We start from the raw sequence: 19,940 nt of genomic DNA, 5'->3' as shown, positions 1-19,940 counted from the left end.
TCGGAAGCCACTGCGCCGCGGCGTTCGCTGAGCAGCCCCGCGCGCGACCCCGGGGGCCCAGCCCGCCAGACACGAAGCAAGAGCTGGGCCCGCGCGCACCACGTGACCGAGCGTGTTCCCGGCGCCCTCTGGGGGCGCGCAGAGGTCGGGCGGGCCGAGGGCCAATTTCCCATGGTCCCTTCATTTGCATACACAACGTTGGAGGATTAGGGAAAAAATTAGATTTAATTTAGCTGTAATCACAAAGATACAATTACTGTGTGTACGAGATAATAAAAGGTCATAATGCTGTAATTATTTGGGGATTTTTGAAAAGCGCGCAGCATAGTCATCATAACTGTAAAAGCATGGCTCTTTTGAGCTTTATATACTGGCCGGGAAGCGGTACGGTTCGTGCTCGCTTCGGCAGCACATATACTAAAATTGGAACGATACAGAGAAGATTAGCATGGCCCCTGCGCAAGGATGACACGCAAATTCGTGAAGCGTTCCATATTTTGTTTCATTCATCCATTAATGCAAACACTTCCCACCTACAGGTTTTATCTTTTGTTTCACACAAAGGAAACTGTAGTCCCAGGAGATAAAATAAGAGGAGGTGGGGCGTAGTCAGATTTTCTCCTTGCCCTGCTTTTTACGCCCGACCCCAGGCTTCGATCTTCCCCAACGTTGCCCCTGCTTTCCCCTGCACTATCCGGAGTCCTAAGGCACCTACCACTTAAGCAAGCGGATTTGCCAAAGTTGACCCGCTTCAGGTCCAAAATATAACAGGCCCCTAGTGCTATGATAGACCCAAGGGGACTGTAACAGGACACGCAACAAGACTTCTCTGAATGTCTCTGAATCTTAAAATGATGCCTCTGAATCTTAAAAACATAGCAATGCCCACTCCTTATTAAGCATCTACCATGTGCCAGGGGCTTCCAGTATCTCAGTACTCCCGACAGCCCTGCCTTGTGCCTACTACTGTCAGCGTTTTACAGGAGACCCCATGAGGCAAAGCACCCTGGCAGTGATCATGTCATGAGAAAGTGGCTGCCGCGAGGCCCGGCAAGACCTTTGGAGGCACAGGCCCTGAAAAGATCGGGACCCTACCCCGACGTAATGACTGCAAAAAAGCACAGTCCTGCTTGGTTAAGATGGGAAGAGGGGAAAAGTCCAGTAAAGTTCAGATTTCCTGCGCGGACTTTATCGAGGTGTTTTCTTTCCAGGAGGGGAAAAAAAAAAAAAAATGGTGTACAAGCTTCGTAGTGGGCCCAGCGGTCTCTGCAGCCGCTCGGAGAGTAGCAGGGCTCTATCCAGGGCCGCAGAGCTCCCAGGCTCCCCACAGCTCGGGCAGGCAGCAGAGGCGGAGCCCCTAAGCCGCCCCAGGGCAGCGACGAGTCCTCTCCAGGCGGACGCTCGGAGCTGCCTAGCGGCGTTCCATCAGGGATCCATTTCTGTTCTCTTTAGTGGAGGTGAAATGATCCTTTCCAGGTAACAGCCGAGAATGTGGGTCTGTAGGACCTCTCGTTGCGCCTTCTCGGCTCACGGCCTCCAGTGCATGGAGTTGGAGGACAAGCTTTGGTTTTCCTTTCTTCCCCCAAAGATGCCTGGTTCTTATGAGGAACTTGGGTAACTGGGTGCATGGTTTTCAAAGTCTCCTTCTGAGATGCCAAACAAGGAAAAGACCAATGTTGGCGTGATTCTCTCTCCTTCTCAAGAAACTTGTTATTCCACTTGGTATGACCGGTTGTCTTGGAGCAGATACGAGGAAATACAGGCAATTCTTAGTCCTGGAAAAGCCAGAGACCTGGCTGACTTTCCTGGCTCTCCACAGTTCTGTGAAGTAGGTACCCTCTCCCGCCTCCAGTTGCAGATGGGGAAGCTGAGGCTCAGAGAGATTCAACAACTTGCCCAATGTCACACAACTAGTAAATGGCAGAGAAGGGATTGAGACCCAGGAAATCTGGCTAGAGAGCTTGTGCTCGTAACCAAACACTACACCAGCTTGGATGGTAGAGAGTGAGAGATACAGCTGTTTAGAATTAATGGAAAGAGCACATGGGTCCAGTTCTGCTCTTGCTGGTTTTCTGAATTCAAGAACAGGAGTTGTATTTTTGCAAAGGATGGAGGCTAGAATTTAGATCAGGGTAGCTAGGAATAGGTGCCTGGTGAACTTGCAAAATGTGAAGGAGTGGAGGAGCACCGTCTTTGGGACACGCTGGAAGAGGAAGAAAGTTTTCCTAGGCTGACAATCTCTTAGCAGACACCTGCCCTCCAAAATAATCCTTTTGATGAAGGATCTTCTGAGCAATAAATTTGTGCTTTATTAATATGATGCAAATGAGTTTAATTGCCTCGCAATCGCTGATATTCAGAAGCACTTAGGGACTCCATCCTTCGGACATTTCCAGCACCCAGACTAACCACAAAGTTGGAACCCCTTCATTGAGACATCTGTTGAGCTACTGGGATGCCCTAGGCCCTGTCCTGGAGATTCCAAGGAAGGGCAAGATGTGGCCCCTGTTGCCAGGGTACTTACAGTCCTATGGGAAACAGACATACAAAACGGAGGAGAACTCAGAGAACTGAATACCCCCTGAGTTTTTAATAAACCAAGTGCCATAGGAATGCAGAGGTGAGTCCCAGGAATCCAGAGGTATTCCAGCTGGTTTTGTTTTGTTGTTTGTTTGTTTTGCTTACAGTTTGCCAGATTTGCAGGATAGATGGAGTTGGGATTTCCTCCCAGGAGGGTGAACCATCAAGCCATGTTTGCCTGGTTCTTTATCCCCACACCCTGGACTCCAGAGCAGGACCTCCTGTGGGCACCGCCCAGGAGTGTGACACCAAAAATTTGGACGCAACACCCAGGAGGACGTTCTGTGCTCTACAGCCCTCTAGCTATTCCCCAAACCCCACGTTTTCTCCCTAAGACAAGGCTCCCTAATCTGGAGCCTTCGGACTCTGGGCTGTCATACCTAAATTGTGTCGCAAGGTGGCAACGTTGTGGCGAGAAATAGGCTTTTTAAAAATCCTGGGGTTTTTTCCAAAGCATATTTTCCCTATTAATGTTTCATTTAACTTAATTAGAATCTGGTAAACTAATTAAAGTAGCTACGAGCCCTGCAATCAGCAATAATTCGTATAATTATTGATAATTACATCCATACCAATCGTTTGGTTATTAACATTTGGGGGAGAACAAACCACTTCTGAAGGGACGAGGAACCCAGGAGGGTTTTGCAACAAAGCTTTCTGGGTCGGATCCGCCTACACCTCCAATCTGCAGGGATTCTGGCCCAGATGGGGCACCCTTTCGGGCTCGCCCCGGCCGCCTACGGCTTTTTCCCCCTCCACTTCGGGGGAATTCGGAAAGGGAAGGTAAAGAGAAATATTAGCTGGGCTCCTCTGTGTGGGCCGCGGCCCTGGAACTTCCTGCCTGGGCAGTGCCTGTCATTCCCATTTCACCGAGAAGGAAGTGCGGCTTCCAAAGGCGTGCTCACGCCAAGGGGGTCAAGGCTCGCGCTCTCCTCAACACCTGCACTGTTGGGGTGCACCACCTCCGGGCCCCCGCACGCCGTGAGGACGCAAGTCACTCCCTCTCGCGCCCTCAGTTTCACCGTCGGTACAGTGGCCAATGATCTGGTTGATTGCACCCACAGAAACGTTCCCGCTCCTTGGAAGGTTCCTGCTGGGACATCGAGCCTCCCGAGGACTTCTTCCCTGGGCGACACCTGACAGTTTAGCCGGAGCCCTCCGCGCCGACTGGAGTAGGGTTGTGAGCCCCAGCGCCGGGGGCTCCGGAAACCGGCCTCCTGACTCCGCCGCTCGCACGGGGTCCTGGCCTGCGCCCCTTCCCTGCGGCCCGCTGAGCCCCGCATGCTCGCCGCCCCGCCCCGGGCCCTCCAGGCGCCCCGGCATCCAGCTTCCCCGCCCGCGCAGCCCAGACCGCCAGGCCCGAGGGGAGGGGCGGAGAAGCGCGCGGAGATCCCCGGAATGTTGGAGGCCGGGGTCGTCCGGGCGCGGGTCCAGGCCTCGACTTACTGCCTGGCGCCCAGCTCCCGTCCCAGACGGAGGGGGTAGGGGGCCCGAGTATTAGTTTATGTGAGCCCAAACGGAGGCCTAGAGTAATAAAGGGAGCGACACCGCATCCTTGAGAGTCAGCCAAGGAGGTGAAACTGGAAGCCAGGGGTCAATTATCCCCAGTACCGAGCACTTTCCGACTCCGCACACTCTTCCTCCGCCTCCGCTGCCCAAAAAAGCGCGCAGCAGTTTCCATCCTTCATCTGTAGCCTAACCAGCAGGTGCGCTGTGGAAACTGAGGCCGACGGGAGGCCCGTAGCAAGGTGAGGTCTTATGAACCGCGGCCAAGTAACAACCCACCTCTCTCTCTCTCTCTCTCTCTCACACACACACACACACACACACACACACACACACACACCTCATCCCCCAGGGGTGACGAAGTGATTCCGGGGCAGGTGGGACTCACCTTGCTCCGTGGGCTCCTCCACGTCCGCACACCCTCTCGGACTGCAACGGACAGAACCTTTAAACCCGCCAGGCCTCGCTCCTTTGGGGTAGAGGAGGGGCAGGCGGGAGGACAACTGTGCACGAGCACGGAGTCACGCCCTTCCCTTACGGGCGTGCCCACCGAAGTCCACCCTACGTACCTCGCCCCCCGCCCCCCCCCCCCAGCGCTTACGGGCCAGGCGGCCGAGGCGCGTGCCTCCCGGCAATACTGATTGAACCTGGGCTTCCCGGCAGCGTCCCGCCTGCAAGGGCGCGCGGGGGTGACTTCCCCGGTGGGACAGGCGTGGGAAAGGGCAGGAGTAAATCCTCGGCCCCAGTGAGAGCTGCAGGGAAGAGTCAGAGACCATGGCACCCAGGAGGCTGCGGTAGTCCTCTTACCTCGGGCCAAGAGGCTCAAGGGAGTATCCCAAACGCGGGGAGAGGGTGGCCTGGAGGCGAACTGGGTATGTCTGAAGGACTGGGAGAGAGGTCGGGGCACTAGCTGCCGCCCACCCGAGCCCGGCGATTCTCAGACCCGTAGCGTCAGAACTCGCGCGTGAGGTCTTGGAGCCGCACCTGTTGCGCGTCCCGCAGCCCGCCGCCGCCCACCTCCCTCACCCCTACCCCCACCTCCACCGCCACAGCCCCAAGAAGTGACAGATTTCTTTTTTTATTAAAAACAAAACAAAAGTCACGGATACAGGGTGGTCTCCCCAAATAGGCTCAAGGTGGTCTCCATCTCGTGAGTCGTCGCCCTTTTTAAAGTGCTGTTACATCAAGAGGTTAACAAGAAAAAAAAATTAGACAAAACCCAAAGGGGAATGCAAAATGGGACCGGAAGTAGGTCCAGGAGAAGGAAGCAAAATAATTTACAGCATAAATAAAACGGAACCCAATCCTGAACCCAGAGAGACTCACAGTTCATTTATACCCATTGCACATAGCCACTTTGTCATTAGGAACAAGTTTCAGAATGGAAGGGACAGGGGAGAGCGGGGCCAGCGCCGGCGAAGTCGCTACGCTGTGTATACAACTGGGGGGTTCGAGGCTGTGTGGGGCGGGGGAGACCCCCCCTTTCCCCTTTCTTACCCCCTTTGGTCCAGTTAACCCCATGAGGTCCGATGCCCTGGAGTTAAACCGTGGGGCGAGGTGGTATTTACACTTGGAAACGAAGAAGGGGCCCTGGGCCAAGGCGCCCGGGAGGAGGGCGGGCGGGAGGCTGTATGTACATCGGTCGTGTCGGAATGGCTTGTTCCTCGCTCTCGGCCGCCGCGGCCGCAGGTATTTACAAGAAGAGAGCAGCATGGCTTGAGGGCGCGTGGGCGCGGCGGGGCCGGCCCTAGGGCAACAGCGGGGGCTTGAAGGAGCAGTTGCCAGTGCAATGGCGGGGCGTCAGCATCTTGCAGGAGAAGTGGTGCAGGGCGTCGTGAGCTTCTGGAAAGACAGTCGGGCAGGCCAAGTTGGGCACTTTGCTTGCCCAGCCTTGCCTGCGCGGCCTATGGGCTCCCTCCACTCGGCCCCCTTCCCTGCCCGCCCTGGTCTCACCCACCCCCTTGGGACTGGAGGGCTCTCAAGTGAGCAGGTCAGAAAAACCGTAGGAGTGTAGGAGAGAGAACCTGTCGATTTAGAACCAGTGCGCTGGTGCATTGCCCCATTATACAGAAGAAGAAACTGAGGCACACAAAGAGGGAAGTTAATCTGCCCAGGGACAGATTTGGATCCCACGGCAGATTTCCCAATGCCCAGGGCTCAAGGGGTTCTTTCTCTCTATTCTACCGTTCTAGAATTATTTCCCCATTTAAAACATTCGCACTTCCCTCCTCTCAGCTTCTGATTTAGGCAGACCTGGTCTTTCCCTCTCACTAGCCCCTTCATTTACTCAATCATTCATTAGCTCATTCATCGTCCATTCATCTGTCCATCATTCATTCATCATTCATTCATTCAGTGGCACAGCCAGAGCCCGCAACAGTCCTATCTTTGTTTCCCGGCATCCGCACCTTTTAATTTCTGCTGGATGGCATAGCGCGCCTTCCGCTCTTGGTCGAGTTCGTTACACAGAGTGTCTGGAAGACATGGGGAGGGGCCGGTGAGGAAATGAGACCACCCTCCAGCCGGCCGGGGTCACAGCCCCGGGCTCACCCTCTCCCCAGCGCTCAGCCCCTCCAAGAAACACATCCGGGAGACCGAGGGAGGGAGCACCAATGCTCCAACCTGCAGCCGGGCGGAGGGAGGAAAAGGCCTGGGATGGCGCTTAAAGGCAGACGGATCTAACCAAAATTAAAGCAAACTTAGGCATTACTTCCCAGGTAATTTTACGCCTCGATTTTTAATTTAGAAACCATGGAAATTGCCGCGATAAGAAGTTCAATCACTCCATGTAATGATGCCTGCAAGCCGTTTGCTGGGCTCGCTTGCCATTCTGAGGCTAATCAGAGTATACAAAGGATATTAAATAAAAAAAATAATTGTTAAATTACCTTCAATTTAAATCCAAATGACTGAGCCAACATTGCGGCTCCTGCCAGAAGAGAGGCAGTTACGGCCCGTGCACGCGCTCACCTGACTCCCGTCTTACCTCTGACAATTTGCAGCTGTTGCACCATTTCTTCTCGATAAGCCAATTCCCTCTTCATTTGATCCTGAAAATTATCTGTGCAAATTGATTAAGTGAGAGCTGTGACGCACAGCCCCCTCCCCCGGCCCCATTTCCCCACTCCCCATTCCGCCCCCACCCGTTCGGTCTCCGGCCTAGCGGGAAACCCCGGAAAAGCAGGGTTCTGCGGCTGGTGCCTGGCGCGCAGCTGCGGCTGCCCTGACCTGGGGTCGAAGAGCGCAGGAAGAAGGCTCTCGAGCTGAGGTGGGGTGAGGGTGGGGTGAGGGTGGGGTGGGGTAGGGTGGGTCAGGAAGGGGGACGGGTACCTTTGAGACTCTGAAATTCTCGCTCCAATTTCTTGCGGAGCTCCATTTGCTCCAGGAGCAGTTTTTGCAATTCGTCTGCGAGGGGGCGAGAATAGGAGTAAAGGAGGGTGCGCGGGGCTCAGGCATCCCCCACCCCCACTACCACCACCAAGGTCCTGCAGGCCCCGCCCTGGCCCAGAGTCCTGAGGTGGTGGGGTCAGGAGGTAGAGGCCCTCTACACTGTTTTCCCATTCGCTTCCAAAGGATTTGGGCGAGCAAAAAGGGCTAGGAGACAGGTTGCCCAAGGGAATTAAATTCAGGATGGTGGAAGCCATGTTGGGCTAACCAGCCCGGCTTTTGCTTTAAGTCGTTCCCAACTCCCTAACCTTAGAGGCTGGCCCAGGACTTGGTTTACCCCTCCAAATGACACACCTAATTGTTCCCTTCAACACTAGGAGCTGGGTGAATCTCGTGAAAGACCTGGACCCCTGCCCCAGAAAAGCACCTGTACTCACAATAGCCTGTTCACAATTTCGGGGGGTGGCAGGCCCCCAAATCCATACTAAGAGCTCTCATATAAAGCACCAATGATGCTGAAGGTGATTGCGTGTCCTGTATAATCTGTGATTAGAAGAGTGGAAGACTCTTCTCCCCCCTCCCACACCACTTTCCAAGCCCATCCCCTGGCTGGTTGAGAGCAGCGTGGTGGATAGCAGGTGGATGTGGAGAGCCCCGTTCGTGCCCTCAGAGCCAGCTACAAAGGGATGGCGGGGTGGGGGGGTCTGCCCTGACCATGGAGCTATGGGGGATCTGGGTCTTCCCCATGGGGTGGCTCTCTGAGAAATCCCACCCTGAGCAGGTGCTGAGGAAACATAGAAATAGGAGGTAGAAGAGCAAAGTGGGGTCAGAGGTTCCTGTCCTCTGTGCCTCAAGCCACGGCTCCCCTGCAGATGGAGCAGCTACCCCAGGATCCCATTCTGAAAACAGGCTCTATCGTCACCCCATTTAGGGCATGTTGGGGGGTGGTGATTATGCATTAATTCCAGGAAAAAAATAACCTCTCAGACATTCCTTAAATAAATCTCCTTGCAATCTTGCTTTTCAGAAAAAGTCCTGTTTTCCAGTGAGGTTGGGAGACCCCGATTGCTCTATCTCCTTGTTACACACACTGAGGATCATTACGCTTTGCGCTCTTTCACTGCGCTCTTCAGACAGGCCAGCCTTGGAAATCCAAACTTCTAATGAACTTCTTCTGGGGGTTTGGTTCACTCTCCCCATCCTCACGCCCCCCCCCAAACCTCTATGCCAGCATTGTGTGCCCAAAGGAATGTCCTTTCCACTCAGTGAAATCTGATCCCCCGAGAGCCCTGTGTTCCCACACACTCCCCTACAAGAAGGGGTCATCTCCCCCAAGCAGGGTGGACCCCCATTTCACAGATTTAACCTCACCTCTGGCCAGGTTCTCGATATCTTTCTCCACTAGCTGAGTTCCTGTGACATCCAGGGTGAGCCCATCTTCACCTGGGATACAAGGGCAGGTAAGAAGGGTTCTATCCTGAGAGAGGCCTTGGGAGGGGAAGAGTGAGCTGCCGGGAACTGTGCTAAGTCACCCAGCTGCTCCAGATCATTTGTCTTTACAAGAGACAGTTACAGGCATCGAGTACCACCTACCTTCCAAGCTATCATTTTAGGGGTATAGCCCTCATTTTAGAGAGTGACCCACTGAAGAAGGACAGTGGACTCAGGAAATTAGGCGGTCTTAGGGCAGGAAGTGCCCTCTGACCTGCTTCATGTCGGTGATGGTGTCTCTCGTTTCCTTTTAGTACAGCCCCTTCCCTTACCCGGAAGAGCCCCAAACCCACAAAGGAGGACAGCAACTCAGGAAACCGGGCCTGCACCTCGCGCGCGCTGTTTAAATCTGTGTCTGCCAGCCTCAGGAGGGGACCAGCAGCCGCTTACGCTCTATCGAAAGTCCTCCACGCAAGCCGAAGCCAGTTGGAACCTGGACGACCTGGGCCCCAGCTTCCGGGTGGGGTTGGTGCGCGAGGGTCCTAGGGCTCACCTCGGTCTGTATTTGCGGGACTTGGTTGGGAGATACTCCTTTGGTCTGGATAGGATTTCCTCGTTTCCAAATCGTCGGCTGTCGAGTGATTGTCTTCCTTATCTGGTTCTTAAAGGCAATAAACCGAGTTTCAAGGAGAAGCAAAGAAACCGTGACCCCGATACGGCCAGAGCTGCCACGGTCGGGGCGCCCGAGCCCTAATTAAAAGCGTTGTGGCCGCCGCTGGTTCCCGGCTGTGCGCCTGGGCTTGCACCCTCAGGCTTTGGGCCGGGCACCCCCTCCCCCGCGCGCGGTCTGCTCATCTCGCGCTCCACGCCCCCTCCCCAGCCCCTCGGAAAAGAACAAGACGAGCAGCCGAGCCCACCAGGGACGAGCGACCTACATCGCGCGCAGATACTGGGGCACCGCGAGCGCGCGTGGCCGCCGGGTCTGCCTGCGCCGCTCCCGCCGAGAACGCGGCCCAGGCGGCGACCCGCGCGGGGTGGCAGCGGGGGAGATATCCTTTCGGGCTTGGATTGCCTGGATTTCCGAGGCCCTCCGCCCCTCCTCTTCGAGGCACTCGGGCCCGGCACACAGGCAGGCTCCCCCCGGGGTTGGGTCGCAGCTAGGGCGGCGATTTAGGGGTGTCCAAGCGCGCAGCCGAGCGCCCGCACCCTCCGCCCTAATCCGGCCTGCCCACGGAGGACCTCGAGGCCAAACATTTGCCGAATAAATGAGAGGACTTGAATGAGGTGCCAGGAGCGATTTTTTAAAAGGATTTAAGTCAGAGTGTGAGGTGCACATGAGCGTGTGTAGTGCGGTGGACAGGTCGGTTTGTTAAGTGACCAAACGATGGAAGTTTCTGGGAGTTCTCTCTTGGCTTCCTTTTCCTTTATTTTTCTCTCCCGCTCCCTCTTTCTCTCGCTTTCTCTGCCTCTTTTTTCTCCTCTCGTCTCTCCTCGCAGCCCCCTCCCTCCGCCCCGGCCCTCCGCCCGTGGTCCCCACGTCACATTGGCCAGCGACCTCGGCAGGGGGGCTGGGGGCGTTACCGTGGGCCTCGGGGGTGCAGAGGTAGGAGGCCGCGGGCCCCAGCGCCGCCGCGCTCTTCACATGCTCGTCCCGCTCTGGCGCGTACACCTGCGGCGGCCGAAAATGACAGGCGGTTAGGGGGGCGCTTGAAGCGGCTCAGGGCCGTTCAGCCCTGCGCCGCGGCCGAGAGAGCGCTGAGAGGGGAGGCGGAGGTCAGCTAGCCCGCGGGACCCGAGCGCCCCGGACGCTAGGAGGCACGCGGCGCAGCCTGGCGCCCTCGGAGGCCGCATTGCATCACCGTAGTAGCGTCAACGATAATTATTAGCGCCCTCGATAAATTAGCAGAAAGACAAAGCGGCTCTCAAGCCAAGGACCATTCACAGCGAGCCCCCCACCCCCAACTCCTTTCGGCATCTTCCGCCAGCCCTCGCCCAGTCCCCGCATAAAAGACGCCTTTCGCATCCAGCTAATGATTCGTGTTTTAATGGACCTAATGGAAATGTACAGGTGTGCGCACCCACTTTCAAACGGCCAACGATTTCAGCTTAGTTGCACAGTCCCCACCCGAACCCGTGGCCCAGCCAACCTGGGAGCCCCTCTGCTGCCCTGCAAGCTGTCTTGAAAGCTGCCTACCAGTGAACCCTGCGGTTCCCAAGGCTGGAGTTCAACGGGACTCAGAAAACTACTTATAGTGGTGGAGGACGATTCTGGGACTGGTACTGCTGGGGCCCGGGCTGAGGAAGACCCTGTCCTCTCCTCATCAGCTTGTCTTCCCTGAGACTCTGATCCCCATCTGGGTGCGTGTGCCATTGGCGCTTTTCTCTGGCTTTGGGTCCCTTTATCTACCCGGCGTTCTTTCCGCAGACCGCTTTTCTTTCTCTCTGTCTGTGTTACTGAGAGTCTCTGCCTGTCTCCACCACCCCTCCCTCAACCAACAAAAATGTAAAGCACCCCTTTCTCAGGCCTGCACACCCCCCTCCCCGATTTTCCGAAACCCTTACACGGAGGTCCCAGCAAATTCCACAGCGCTACCGAAGCTGGGCCTACCCAGAGTAGCTGGGGCCTGCCGCGCTCGAACGCCTGCTCCAAACACGATTCCTGTCCCTAACTTGGCCAGTACCTGCCCCACATCCCCGAGGTGCCGAGGGGTAAGCGGGGAGGCGCCACCAGCGAGGCAGGCGCTGGGCTCACCTTGGCCGGCGCGGGGCCCCCCAGCGGCCCGCAAGGCTCTCGCAGCTCATAGCCGCTGCTCGGCGGGCTCCTCTCCGGTCTCCGCACCACGTCGTCGGCCGCCAGGTCCCCAAATGACCGGCTGGCGGTGGGCAGCCCGGGGCGGCGCCGGGAACGAGGGCTGCCGCCATCTGGGGAGTCTGTGGGACCGTCGGCGCCCGAGGAGGTGGTAGACGGGGGCCCTGCGGGCTGGTCGGCGTCCGGGCCGCCTCCCGTGCTGGGCGCACTGGGTACGCCCGACTCGGTCTCATCTGGAGCGCCCTCATCGTCAGGGAAGCGGTTGGACTCCACGTCCACCTCGGGCTCGTCAGCAGTGTCCACGTCGGGCGAGGCGGAGTGGTAGCTGGAGCTGCCCTCGCTCAGAAAGTCTGGACTCACGTAACCGCCGCCGGACCCCGCTCCCGGCCCTGGCCCACGAGCAGGCCCCGCGCCGTACGCGTCGCGGGCGCTACCGTAGAGCTTGGCGATGCTCTCGGCGTCCTTGACCACAGGTCGGAAGGCCGACACATAGGAGCCTTTGCGTGCGGGCGGCGGTGGTGGGGCAAGTGGGGCCAGAGGCGGCGGCAGCGCCTCGTCCGCGCCGTCCTCGTCCAGCGGCCCGCGGGACAGAGCGCTCGGACAGCGCTCCTCTGCGCCCAGGCTGCCCTCCTTGGCGGGCTCGGCACCGTCCAGGGACTCGGGGCCGCCGCTGCCGGCTGCTGCAGCTGCCGCCGCCGCCGCCGCCGCTACAGCGGCCGCCACGGCCTTGGCTTGACTCTGCGCAGCTGGATAGGGCGGCACCGGCAGGCTGCCTGCCGCCGGCCAGAACATGGGAAACGTCGGATATACGGTAGCGGCGGCGGCCGCTGCAGCCACGGCCGCTGCGTCCTTGGCCGCCCCAGAGGGCTGGTGACCCCAGAACATGGCTCCGCCACCCGGGCCAGGGCCTGCCCCCGGGGGCAAGTGGCCGGATCCTGGCCCGCCCGCGCCTCCGCCAGTGCCCGCACCCGCGCCGCTCCCGGTGCCTGGGCCTCCCTTGGGCTCTCCCGCGCCTAGCACAGGGTCGTCCTTTTTGGGGCAGAGGCCGAAAGCCGTGGGGAAGCCGTAGGGGTGAGGGAAAAGCGGCGGGGGCAGTTTCTGCAAGAGGCCAAAGCCCTTGCTGGGCACTGGGATCACTGGGTAACTGCGTACGCCGGCGCCGCCACCAGGCCCTCCAGGGCCCGCCGGGCCGCCGGCTCCTGCGGCTAGACCAAGTCCCCGCTGCGGATGGGGAGGAGGGGGCCCAGGAGGCCCGGTGGCCTCGTCTTCGCCACAGCGCAGGGTTTTGTGGGGCGGCGGGCCTGGGGCCATCTCTGCGCCACACCCCGGGCCGCCCCCGCCGCCAGCACCACCCTTCCCCTGCCCACCCGACCCGCCATTAGCGCCGCCACCGCCGCCTCCTTGCAGCGAGAAAGTCCGCTTGCGCGTGCCGCCATTGAACATGGCCTTGACGTCCTCCCAAGCGTGGCTCAGTTCATCTGTGGCCGACTTGTCACTGAGTTTGAGATGACGGCGCCACGAGTTGAAGTTGGCGGCGTCGGGCTGTGTGTACTTGGCGTCCGGTGTGCGGTGCGAGTGGAAGATGAACTTGTTAGGCGAGAAGTACATGCTGCAGTAGCCGCACTTGATGCACTTGGCACGCGAGCTGTTGTAACGCGCGGGGATGAAGCTGCCACGGGAGCCCCACGCGCACTCGTGCACCACATCGAAGGCGAAGTTCTCCGGCAGCTTGGGCGGCTTATGCTCGCCCAGGAACGACTTGCACAGGCGTTCGGCCTCGCGCTTGGTGATCATACCACAGCGGCGAGACGAGATCGGCATGGCCCCGGCCCGACGCAGAATCTCCAGCTGTACTGGCGTGCACTGCACGCACGTGATGCCCAGGGCCACGCGGCGGTTGTGGATCTCATTGTAGCTGTAGTTCTTGAGGAGAGTGTTGGAGATCTGCGCCAGGCAAAGGCGCTCCTGGCCGTCGATGACCAGAGACACGATAGGCACCCCGTACAGCGACGTCTCGCCCACCTGGTTGGGTTTGAGAGCGCTGGAGCCCGAGTAGGGTTGCAGCTCCTGCTTAGAGTTGGGTGAGGAGTTGCCCTCGCGCCCCGGCCCCAGCTGAGTGGTGAGAGCCTCCATGCCGCCGCTCCTGCGAAACAGAAAAAGCAAAGAGCAGATGAGCCATTTTCAGCGCCACCGTGGCTCCGGCCCGCCCAGCCGGGCGCACTGAGTTGGGCGCGTGGGGAACTTGGCTAACCGGAGTCCAAGCTCATTCGCCCCCTGGACGGGAGCCTTTTTGTTATTCAGACCGTGCTGGCGCCACAACAAAAGCCCCTGGGGTCTGGGGGAGAAGAAGGGGTAATTGAGACCTCAGGAAGCCCGGCAGCTAGGAACCCAATTTTGTTTTCGGATTGTGGAGGAAGTGGGGCCCAGAGACGGAGAGTGACTTGCCCAAGGCCACACAGCAAAGCCATTTCCGAACCCAGGCTTCCCAATGTCCAGATCCGTGTGCCTTTGGCTACCCTCGCAGCCTGCCCTACCCGCCCGGGTCCTGAAGCCCGGACTTCGGGGACGGCTGCCCCTCTGCTCAGTCGCGCATGCACGAGGGCGGGCGGGGGAGGCGCTGGGAGGGATCCAGACGGGGGGAGGGGCGGTCACTGCCCATCTCCAGACAGCAGGGGGCGGGGGGGGGGGCGCAAAGAGAAGGAGGAGGGTCTCGAGGCCTTGGAGGGGTGTGTGTGTGTGTGGGGGAGGCTGAAAGGACCGCTGTTCGCGGTGCTGAATCCGGCTCTCCAAAGCTCGCTGTGCGCGCCCAGCCCCAGGGCGGCCCACACCGCACCCAGCTCCGTGCCGAGCCGGTTCCCGAGGATGGCAGCACTGGTTCCACAAACCCGAGCTTCTCCTCTCACGCCCAGAGCCTCACGTTCGTTGAGAAGAAAGATACCGGCTGGAAATACAAACCGTTTTTCTCCCAGCCATCAGTCGACCAGGGTCACGCAGTTCCTAACCACATTTTCTGCATTTTTAGCTGCGTTCCGTACCAAAGCTTGTTTCCATCCGGGTCAGCGCGTGGGGACAGAGGGGTTCTCGATGAAGTTTCTCAGGAGCCACTTCTCCTTTGCTTCCAACAGCCCACTCCCTAAGTTTTCCTCCTTCTTCAGATATGCCTTTCCTGCTCAGGCCACATGCAGTCTCTCCCGGCTCCGGGCTTCCTCTTTTGGGGGCGTCTCCTGAGTATACTTCAAGCCGGGCTCTCCCAATTCATATGGGTTGAGAAGAATCCTGGCGGGTGCTCGGAGCCACAAGGCTCCAGGTCAAAAGTTGCTGCCGGTCCCGCGCTTTGATCTCTGGCCCAAGCAGGGTGGTTGCCTCTCCCGTGGACTGTGGCAGCAGAAGGACCCAGGGACTGATGCTTGGGGCCCTCTAGGTCGCCTGGCCCAGCCACGTGTCCTCAGACACCAAAGGCTCTCATCCAGCCCTAGGCTGCAGGCACTCCTGCGGCGGAGGCAGCTCAACCCTGAGGGCCCCTCTCTTAAACTCATCAGAAAAGGCAAATTCATTTTCAGAGGGGCAGCTCCAGTGAGACTGGGGATCCGAGTTCAAAAGCCTTCATGGAAAAGACTGGGCTCTTCTGTCTGTCTCTTTCCCTCCCTCTGTTTGTCTAGGTGCCCCTCATCTGTCGATCGTATCTGTCCCTGAGCTGCCTGTCTCTCCCAGCTCGCTCCTCTTTCTCCCATCTGTCTTCATACCTTCTTCAAGTATCAAGCTATTTATCTGTTATCTGTCTATTTCATCTTTATCTCCGGGGATCGAATTGAAACAAGTTGACCCTCCTTTCACGTTAAAGTCCCCTGTAACATCTCAGGAGGCAAAAACACTGTCTTAACTCCCCAGCTGAGGCCAGCCCCGCAGCCCCCTGAAGAGCTCTCAGGATTGGGAAGGTGACAGGGGTGGGGGGTGCTCCGAGGCTCTGGGAAATGACGATGTCTTCTCGGTTTCCCGAAATCGGCAAGTGTGTCCTGCCCGCATGCAGTGAAGGGTGCGCCTCAGAGCAGAGCGCGTCCTCCCCAAGCTGAGGGTCTGGGGGCCCCGAGGGTTTTTCCGGAGTGGAGGGGGCTATGGGCCCCAGAACCAGGAGAAGGGGGGCCCTAGAAAAGGAACCGAATTTCGAGGGCCAGAGCGGAAAGCCCGGGCAATGAGCTGTAGGCAGCGGTCAGGAGCAGCCGCCAGGGCTGCCTTGAGGAGCCCTCTCCGGCTCCTGGGGCTTGAGGGGTGAGCTTGGAGAGGTCGACGAGGCGGGAGGCGGACAGCACTGGGAGTGATGCGATGGAGTCCTTAGGTATAATAAAAACAACAGCCACAAGAACCCAAATCGGAACTAAACGAAAAGAGCTGTATGGGCAGGGAGCGGGGGCGGCGGGCGACCCGACGCGGGTACTCACCGTGCGGCGGCGGCTGGAGCCGGGCGAGCGGTGAGAGGAGGTGCGCGGCGGGCGGAGCGGCGGGCGGGAGTCCGGGATCCGCCGGGCTCTCCGGGTGACGGCGCGGCCCCTCCCCGCGCGCGCGCACAGCCGCGCTCCCGGGCTCCTCGCGCTCACACCCGCGGCCCCGCTGGCCCCTCCCGCGCGACGCGGGCTCTCAGCGGGCGCTGGACGCCAGGGCCCCTTGAGCGAAGACGTGTGCCCTGCGCCGCTGCCCCGGAGGCCCCGGACGGGCCCGGAGCCGAGGCCGAAGCCTGGAGCGCATGGCGCGGCGACGGGCACGGCGCGGTCACAGCCCGAGTGGCGAGGCCGGCGCGGGGCGGGCGCGCTTGACAGCTGCGAGCCGGGGCGCCACACCCACCGCCCGCGCAGTCACTCGCGCCCTCCCAGGGTCCTCTAGCCCGCGGGCCACGCGCCGCGCCCGCCGCCTCCTGCAGCTCCCGGGCCTGCGCGCCCCAGGTAAGCGGCCGCACACCTGCGCCCTGCGCCCGGCACCTGCGGCCCACACTCGCCAAAGGGGACAGGAGGGAGGAAGGGCTTGGGGCCGCAAAGTTTGCCTCCCAGGACAAAGTAGGGAAGGCCCCAGCCCTCTGTCGGGGCCAAGGCCGGATGACCGGGCTGAGGAAGGCTCTGGAGGAAGGGGCGCGAGGGAGGGCATCGCACTTTTGGGCCAAAGCAGTGGATCCCGAGAGTGGCCCCTGGGAGCCACTTGGGTAACCAAAGGCCTGCTAGGCAGAAAGAAGGGTGTGGGCGGGGGCGGAGGAGGGAGGGATAGCTGGGAAGGGGCAGAATCAACTTCTCCACCGCTTCTGATTTGGTTGGAAGGCGTCAGGACACACCAGCCTGGGGAGGGACGACTCCTTTACTAAGTAGTAGAATTGGATTTGGGCCACCACCCCCCCCCGCCCCCGCCTTGGTTGCTTCCCCCATCAACTGCGACCTGCCCCGAGTAGGAACTAAGTCATCTTTGGGAGATACTGGGGTCAACTACTTTCTAGGAGGCTGCTAGAGTCTGCTCCAGCTCTCCTGCTAACTCAGTTTCCCCGTAGTAGGGCTTTAGCCCCCCCCCCCCCCGCCGCCCCATGCTCCAGACACCCCTTGGCATCTTCTCTCTTTGCGAAGCTCCATCTCTCTCCCCTCCTCCTTCCCCTCTGTGCCTGTAGGTTTCTGTCTTCACTATTCTTTTCCTCCACTACCCCTCTGGGTCACCCTGTTCTCCCTTTCAGTCTCCGCCTCTACTTCATTTGAGTTACCAGTCTACCCCCTCCCCCCATTTGTTCATACCCGGGCGCCCCCTCAACACCCCCCCCACGGCATTAAGTGTCCTTAATGGACACGTTAATTAAACTGTAATTAATCATACTGTCCAGCCTAAGTTTGAACAATTACCCTAATCAAACAGAAGTTAATAATGGCAGGGATGGCCCGGGGCGCGGCGGGCCGCCCGGGCAGGGGGCGCAGCGGCCACTGTGGCTACCGACGTTGGCAGCAGCGGCTAGCGCAGCCTGTCCTTGGAACCCGAACGATGCCATAAATCTTCCGCGGCCGGCGGCGCGGGGTCGCCCTCGCCCCCGCCCCCTCGTTTTCCCTTTACGCTCTGGGTTACAGTCCCTCTCCCCTCCCGCATTCCGCCTGCTCCGAGGTTCGCCACTCCTTCTCCTTCGTCAGTCCACTTCTTTCCTCTCGTTTTCCTCTTCTCCCCTGGCTCCCAGGGACCCTGGGAGAATCCTCTGAGGGCGCGAACGGATTGCCCAGGCCTTGCTGTTGGAGAAAGGGGCCCGGCCTGACTCGTTTGTCACCCGCTCCCCTTGGCTACCGTGTTATCCAAGTCCTCAGAAACTACCCCCAAGTTTAAGGGTTCTGTCTACTCTGCGGTGGCCCTTCTAGAGCGGCATCTCGCTCTTTCACCTCCTTCAGTTTCCGTCTTTCTCCCTCTTGGATCTGCTTTCCTTTTTCTCTTCTCTCAGAGCCTGCTCAGCCCTTTTCTCTGCTTCTGGTCCCTCCGTTAATGTATCTTTCCCAGGCTTTGCCTCCGTCCCGCTTTAATTCTACCTCTCTTTGCCCTCCCCCGCCCCGTTACACTTCCCTTCGAGGTAAACAGGAACCCATTTTCCGTCCCAGTCCGAGAGCCGCCCCCAGCCTCCACCTGCTCATCCCCCTTCCCTCTGCCCGGCCTCCCCCATCCCATAATTACAATCCCGTTCGGTAATTATTCTTAGGCTCCTAATGATTTTTTAAAAGGCATCTCAGAATTCGGTGTGGTAGTGACAACGATCGCGGAGCCAGGACGCCCCCGGGGTACTGAGGAGGTGGGAGTGGAAAGAGGAGGGGCAAGGCCTGTGTCCTGCCTCTATTGTACTGTGGGGGCCAACAGCGCCTCCGGGGCCGGCCTCCAGGGCGTTTCCGGCAGCCTGGCCCCGGGGCCCCTGGGGACTTCTCAGACAAAAGTTCCCTCCCGGGTTCTGGCACTAAGGCTGAGCAGGGTTGCCCCTGCATCTCCGTTCAGCACCAAGCTGCAGACAGCTCTCTGCACCCAAGACCGGCTTCGCAGACCCCACCCAACGCTCAATCCAGGGTCTGAGCTGGAGAAAAACTGAAGGCGTGTGAAGAGAGGCTGGGGAGGTGACATCGCTCGCTTGGGGGGCAATGGTCTCTGGTGAGTGGGTGTCGGGGGTGGGATCTGTGCTCTGCTCTGGACCAGCATCCAGTTGGGATGGATCATTGGATCACCGTGAACTGCATTTTACAGTTGCACAGCAGGTTCTCACAATGGCTGTGGGACTAGGTAGGGATCATTTATTCCCATTTTACAGGAAGGAAACTGAGGGTCAGATAGTGAAAGCCAACCCACCCAGGTTCCCCAGGCAATAAGTGACGCAGACTGATCTCCCAGACGCCAAATGTGCCTCTCATGCTGCTGGTAGAACAAGGTTAGCAATGCCAGGTCACTTGCTCAGGTTCAGGCAGCCAGTGCGGGGGGCAGCGCTGGGATTTGAACTCGGGTTCAGACTGCCGAGGGTGGGACCCGTCTTCCTGAGACGGCACTGTGGGTCCTGCGGCCCAGTGCAGAGACTGAGGAGGCCGTGGCACTCAATGCCCTTGGTCTTTCTGACTCCCATTAGCACGGATTCTCTTTTATCAAATGCGGGGTGGAACTCAGGTCGGAGGGCCGGACTCCGGATCACGTGCTCCCCCCACCTCCCCGCCGGTCCGCTCTGCCTGCGCGTCCCCAGCGTCGCGTCCACGCGGCCGGGGGCCCGGGTGCCCATTCCCGCTCCGGCGTGGGCTGGGGCTGGGCGGCCGCGCCTCCTCCTCGAGCACATATCTTTTACCAGTTGAATTAACGGCAGTTTTCGTCAGTTAATTAGGTTTAATTTACATAATTAGTACAGTATAAAGAGGATTGGGGATAATCATGGGGTACGTAGCGCTTACTGTGTAAACACGTATTCTGAATTAAAAATCAGATGTAATTAAGGCGCGCAGGCCCTGTTTAGGCAGGGTTTTAATTGTAATGAATTTCTAATTAACACTCAATGATTGCCAAATGCAAAGGGCTGTAAAATTTTCTTGTAGTTTTGCTAATTTATTGTTTACTTAATATCTGGATATTAATCCGACGGTCAGATAGACCCGAACCCCGCGCCGCTGCCCCAGCCGGAGCCAGTGAAGGTGGTTGGGCGGGGCCTGCTGGGCCGCCGCTGAGAAGTGCTGAGGTCCCGGGAGAGGCAGGGGCCCCAGAATCCGCGCGA

General features: G+C 59.0%; 1 protein-coding gene and 1 non-coding gene across 2 annotated transcripts; one reads left to right on the top strand and one right to left on the bottom strand.

Annotated features, from left to right (window-relative positions):
* Nucleotides 1-393: 393 nt before the first annotated feature.
* Nucleotides 394-500, top strand: LOC116592109. Its single transcript, XR_004286302.1, has one exon. It is a non-coding gene; the product is annotated as a U6 spliceosomal RNA (small nuclear RNA).
* A 4,692-nt stretch (nt 501-5,192) lies between these two features.
* SKOR1 (SKI family transcriptional corepressor 1) lies at nt 5,193-19,457 on the bottom strand. Its single transcript, XM_032341743.1, has 11 exons — nt 19,387-19,457; nt 16,550-16,683; nt 16,150-16,291; nt 11,657-13,856; nt 10,486-10,573; nt 9,458-9,565; nt 8,845-8,916; nt 7,417-7,491; nt 7,073-7,147; nt 6,495-6,560; nt 5,193-5,928 (listed from the first exon to the last, which is right to left on the bottom strand). Exons 1-11 carry the CDS (start codon nt 19,455-19,457, stop codon nt 5,834-5,836), a joined length of 3,126 nt encoding a protein of 1,041 aa, XP_032197634.1. The 3' UTR covers nt 5,193-5,833.
* Between the last annotated feature and the right edge of the window lie 483 nt (nt 19,458-19,940).

The sequence above is a fragment of the Mustela erminea genome, chromosome 5, assembly GCF_009829155.1.
Source record: "Mustela erminea isolate mMusErm1 chromosome 5, mMusErm1.Pri, whole genome shotgun sequence".
Classification (NCBI taxonomy): Eukaryota; Metazoa; Chordata; class Mammalia; order Carnivora; family Mustelidae; genus Mustela; species Mustela erminea.
The sequence above is the reverse complement of the archived record's forward strand: the minus strand, read 5'-3'. Positions and strand labels throughout refer to the sequence as shown.

Coding starts and splice junctions, on each gene's coding strand:
- SKOR1 (XM_032341743.1), bottom strand. CDS start 19,457: ATGGGCACCCGGGCCCCCGGCCGCGTGGACGCGACGCTGGGGACGCGC. Junction 10,574..11,656: donor GGGGCCCCGCGCCGGCCAAG/GTGAGCCCAGCG, acceptor CGGCCGCCGCAG/GTGTACGCGCCAGAGCGGGA. Junction 6,561..7,072: donor ACAGCTGCAAATTGTCAGAG/GTAAGACGGGAG, acceptor CATGTCTTCCAG/ACACTCTGTGTAACGAACTC.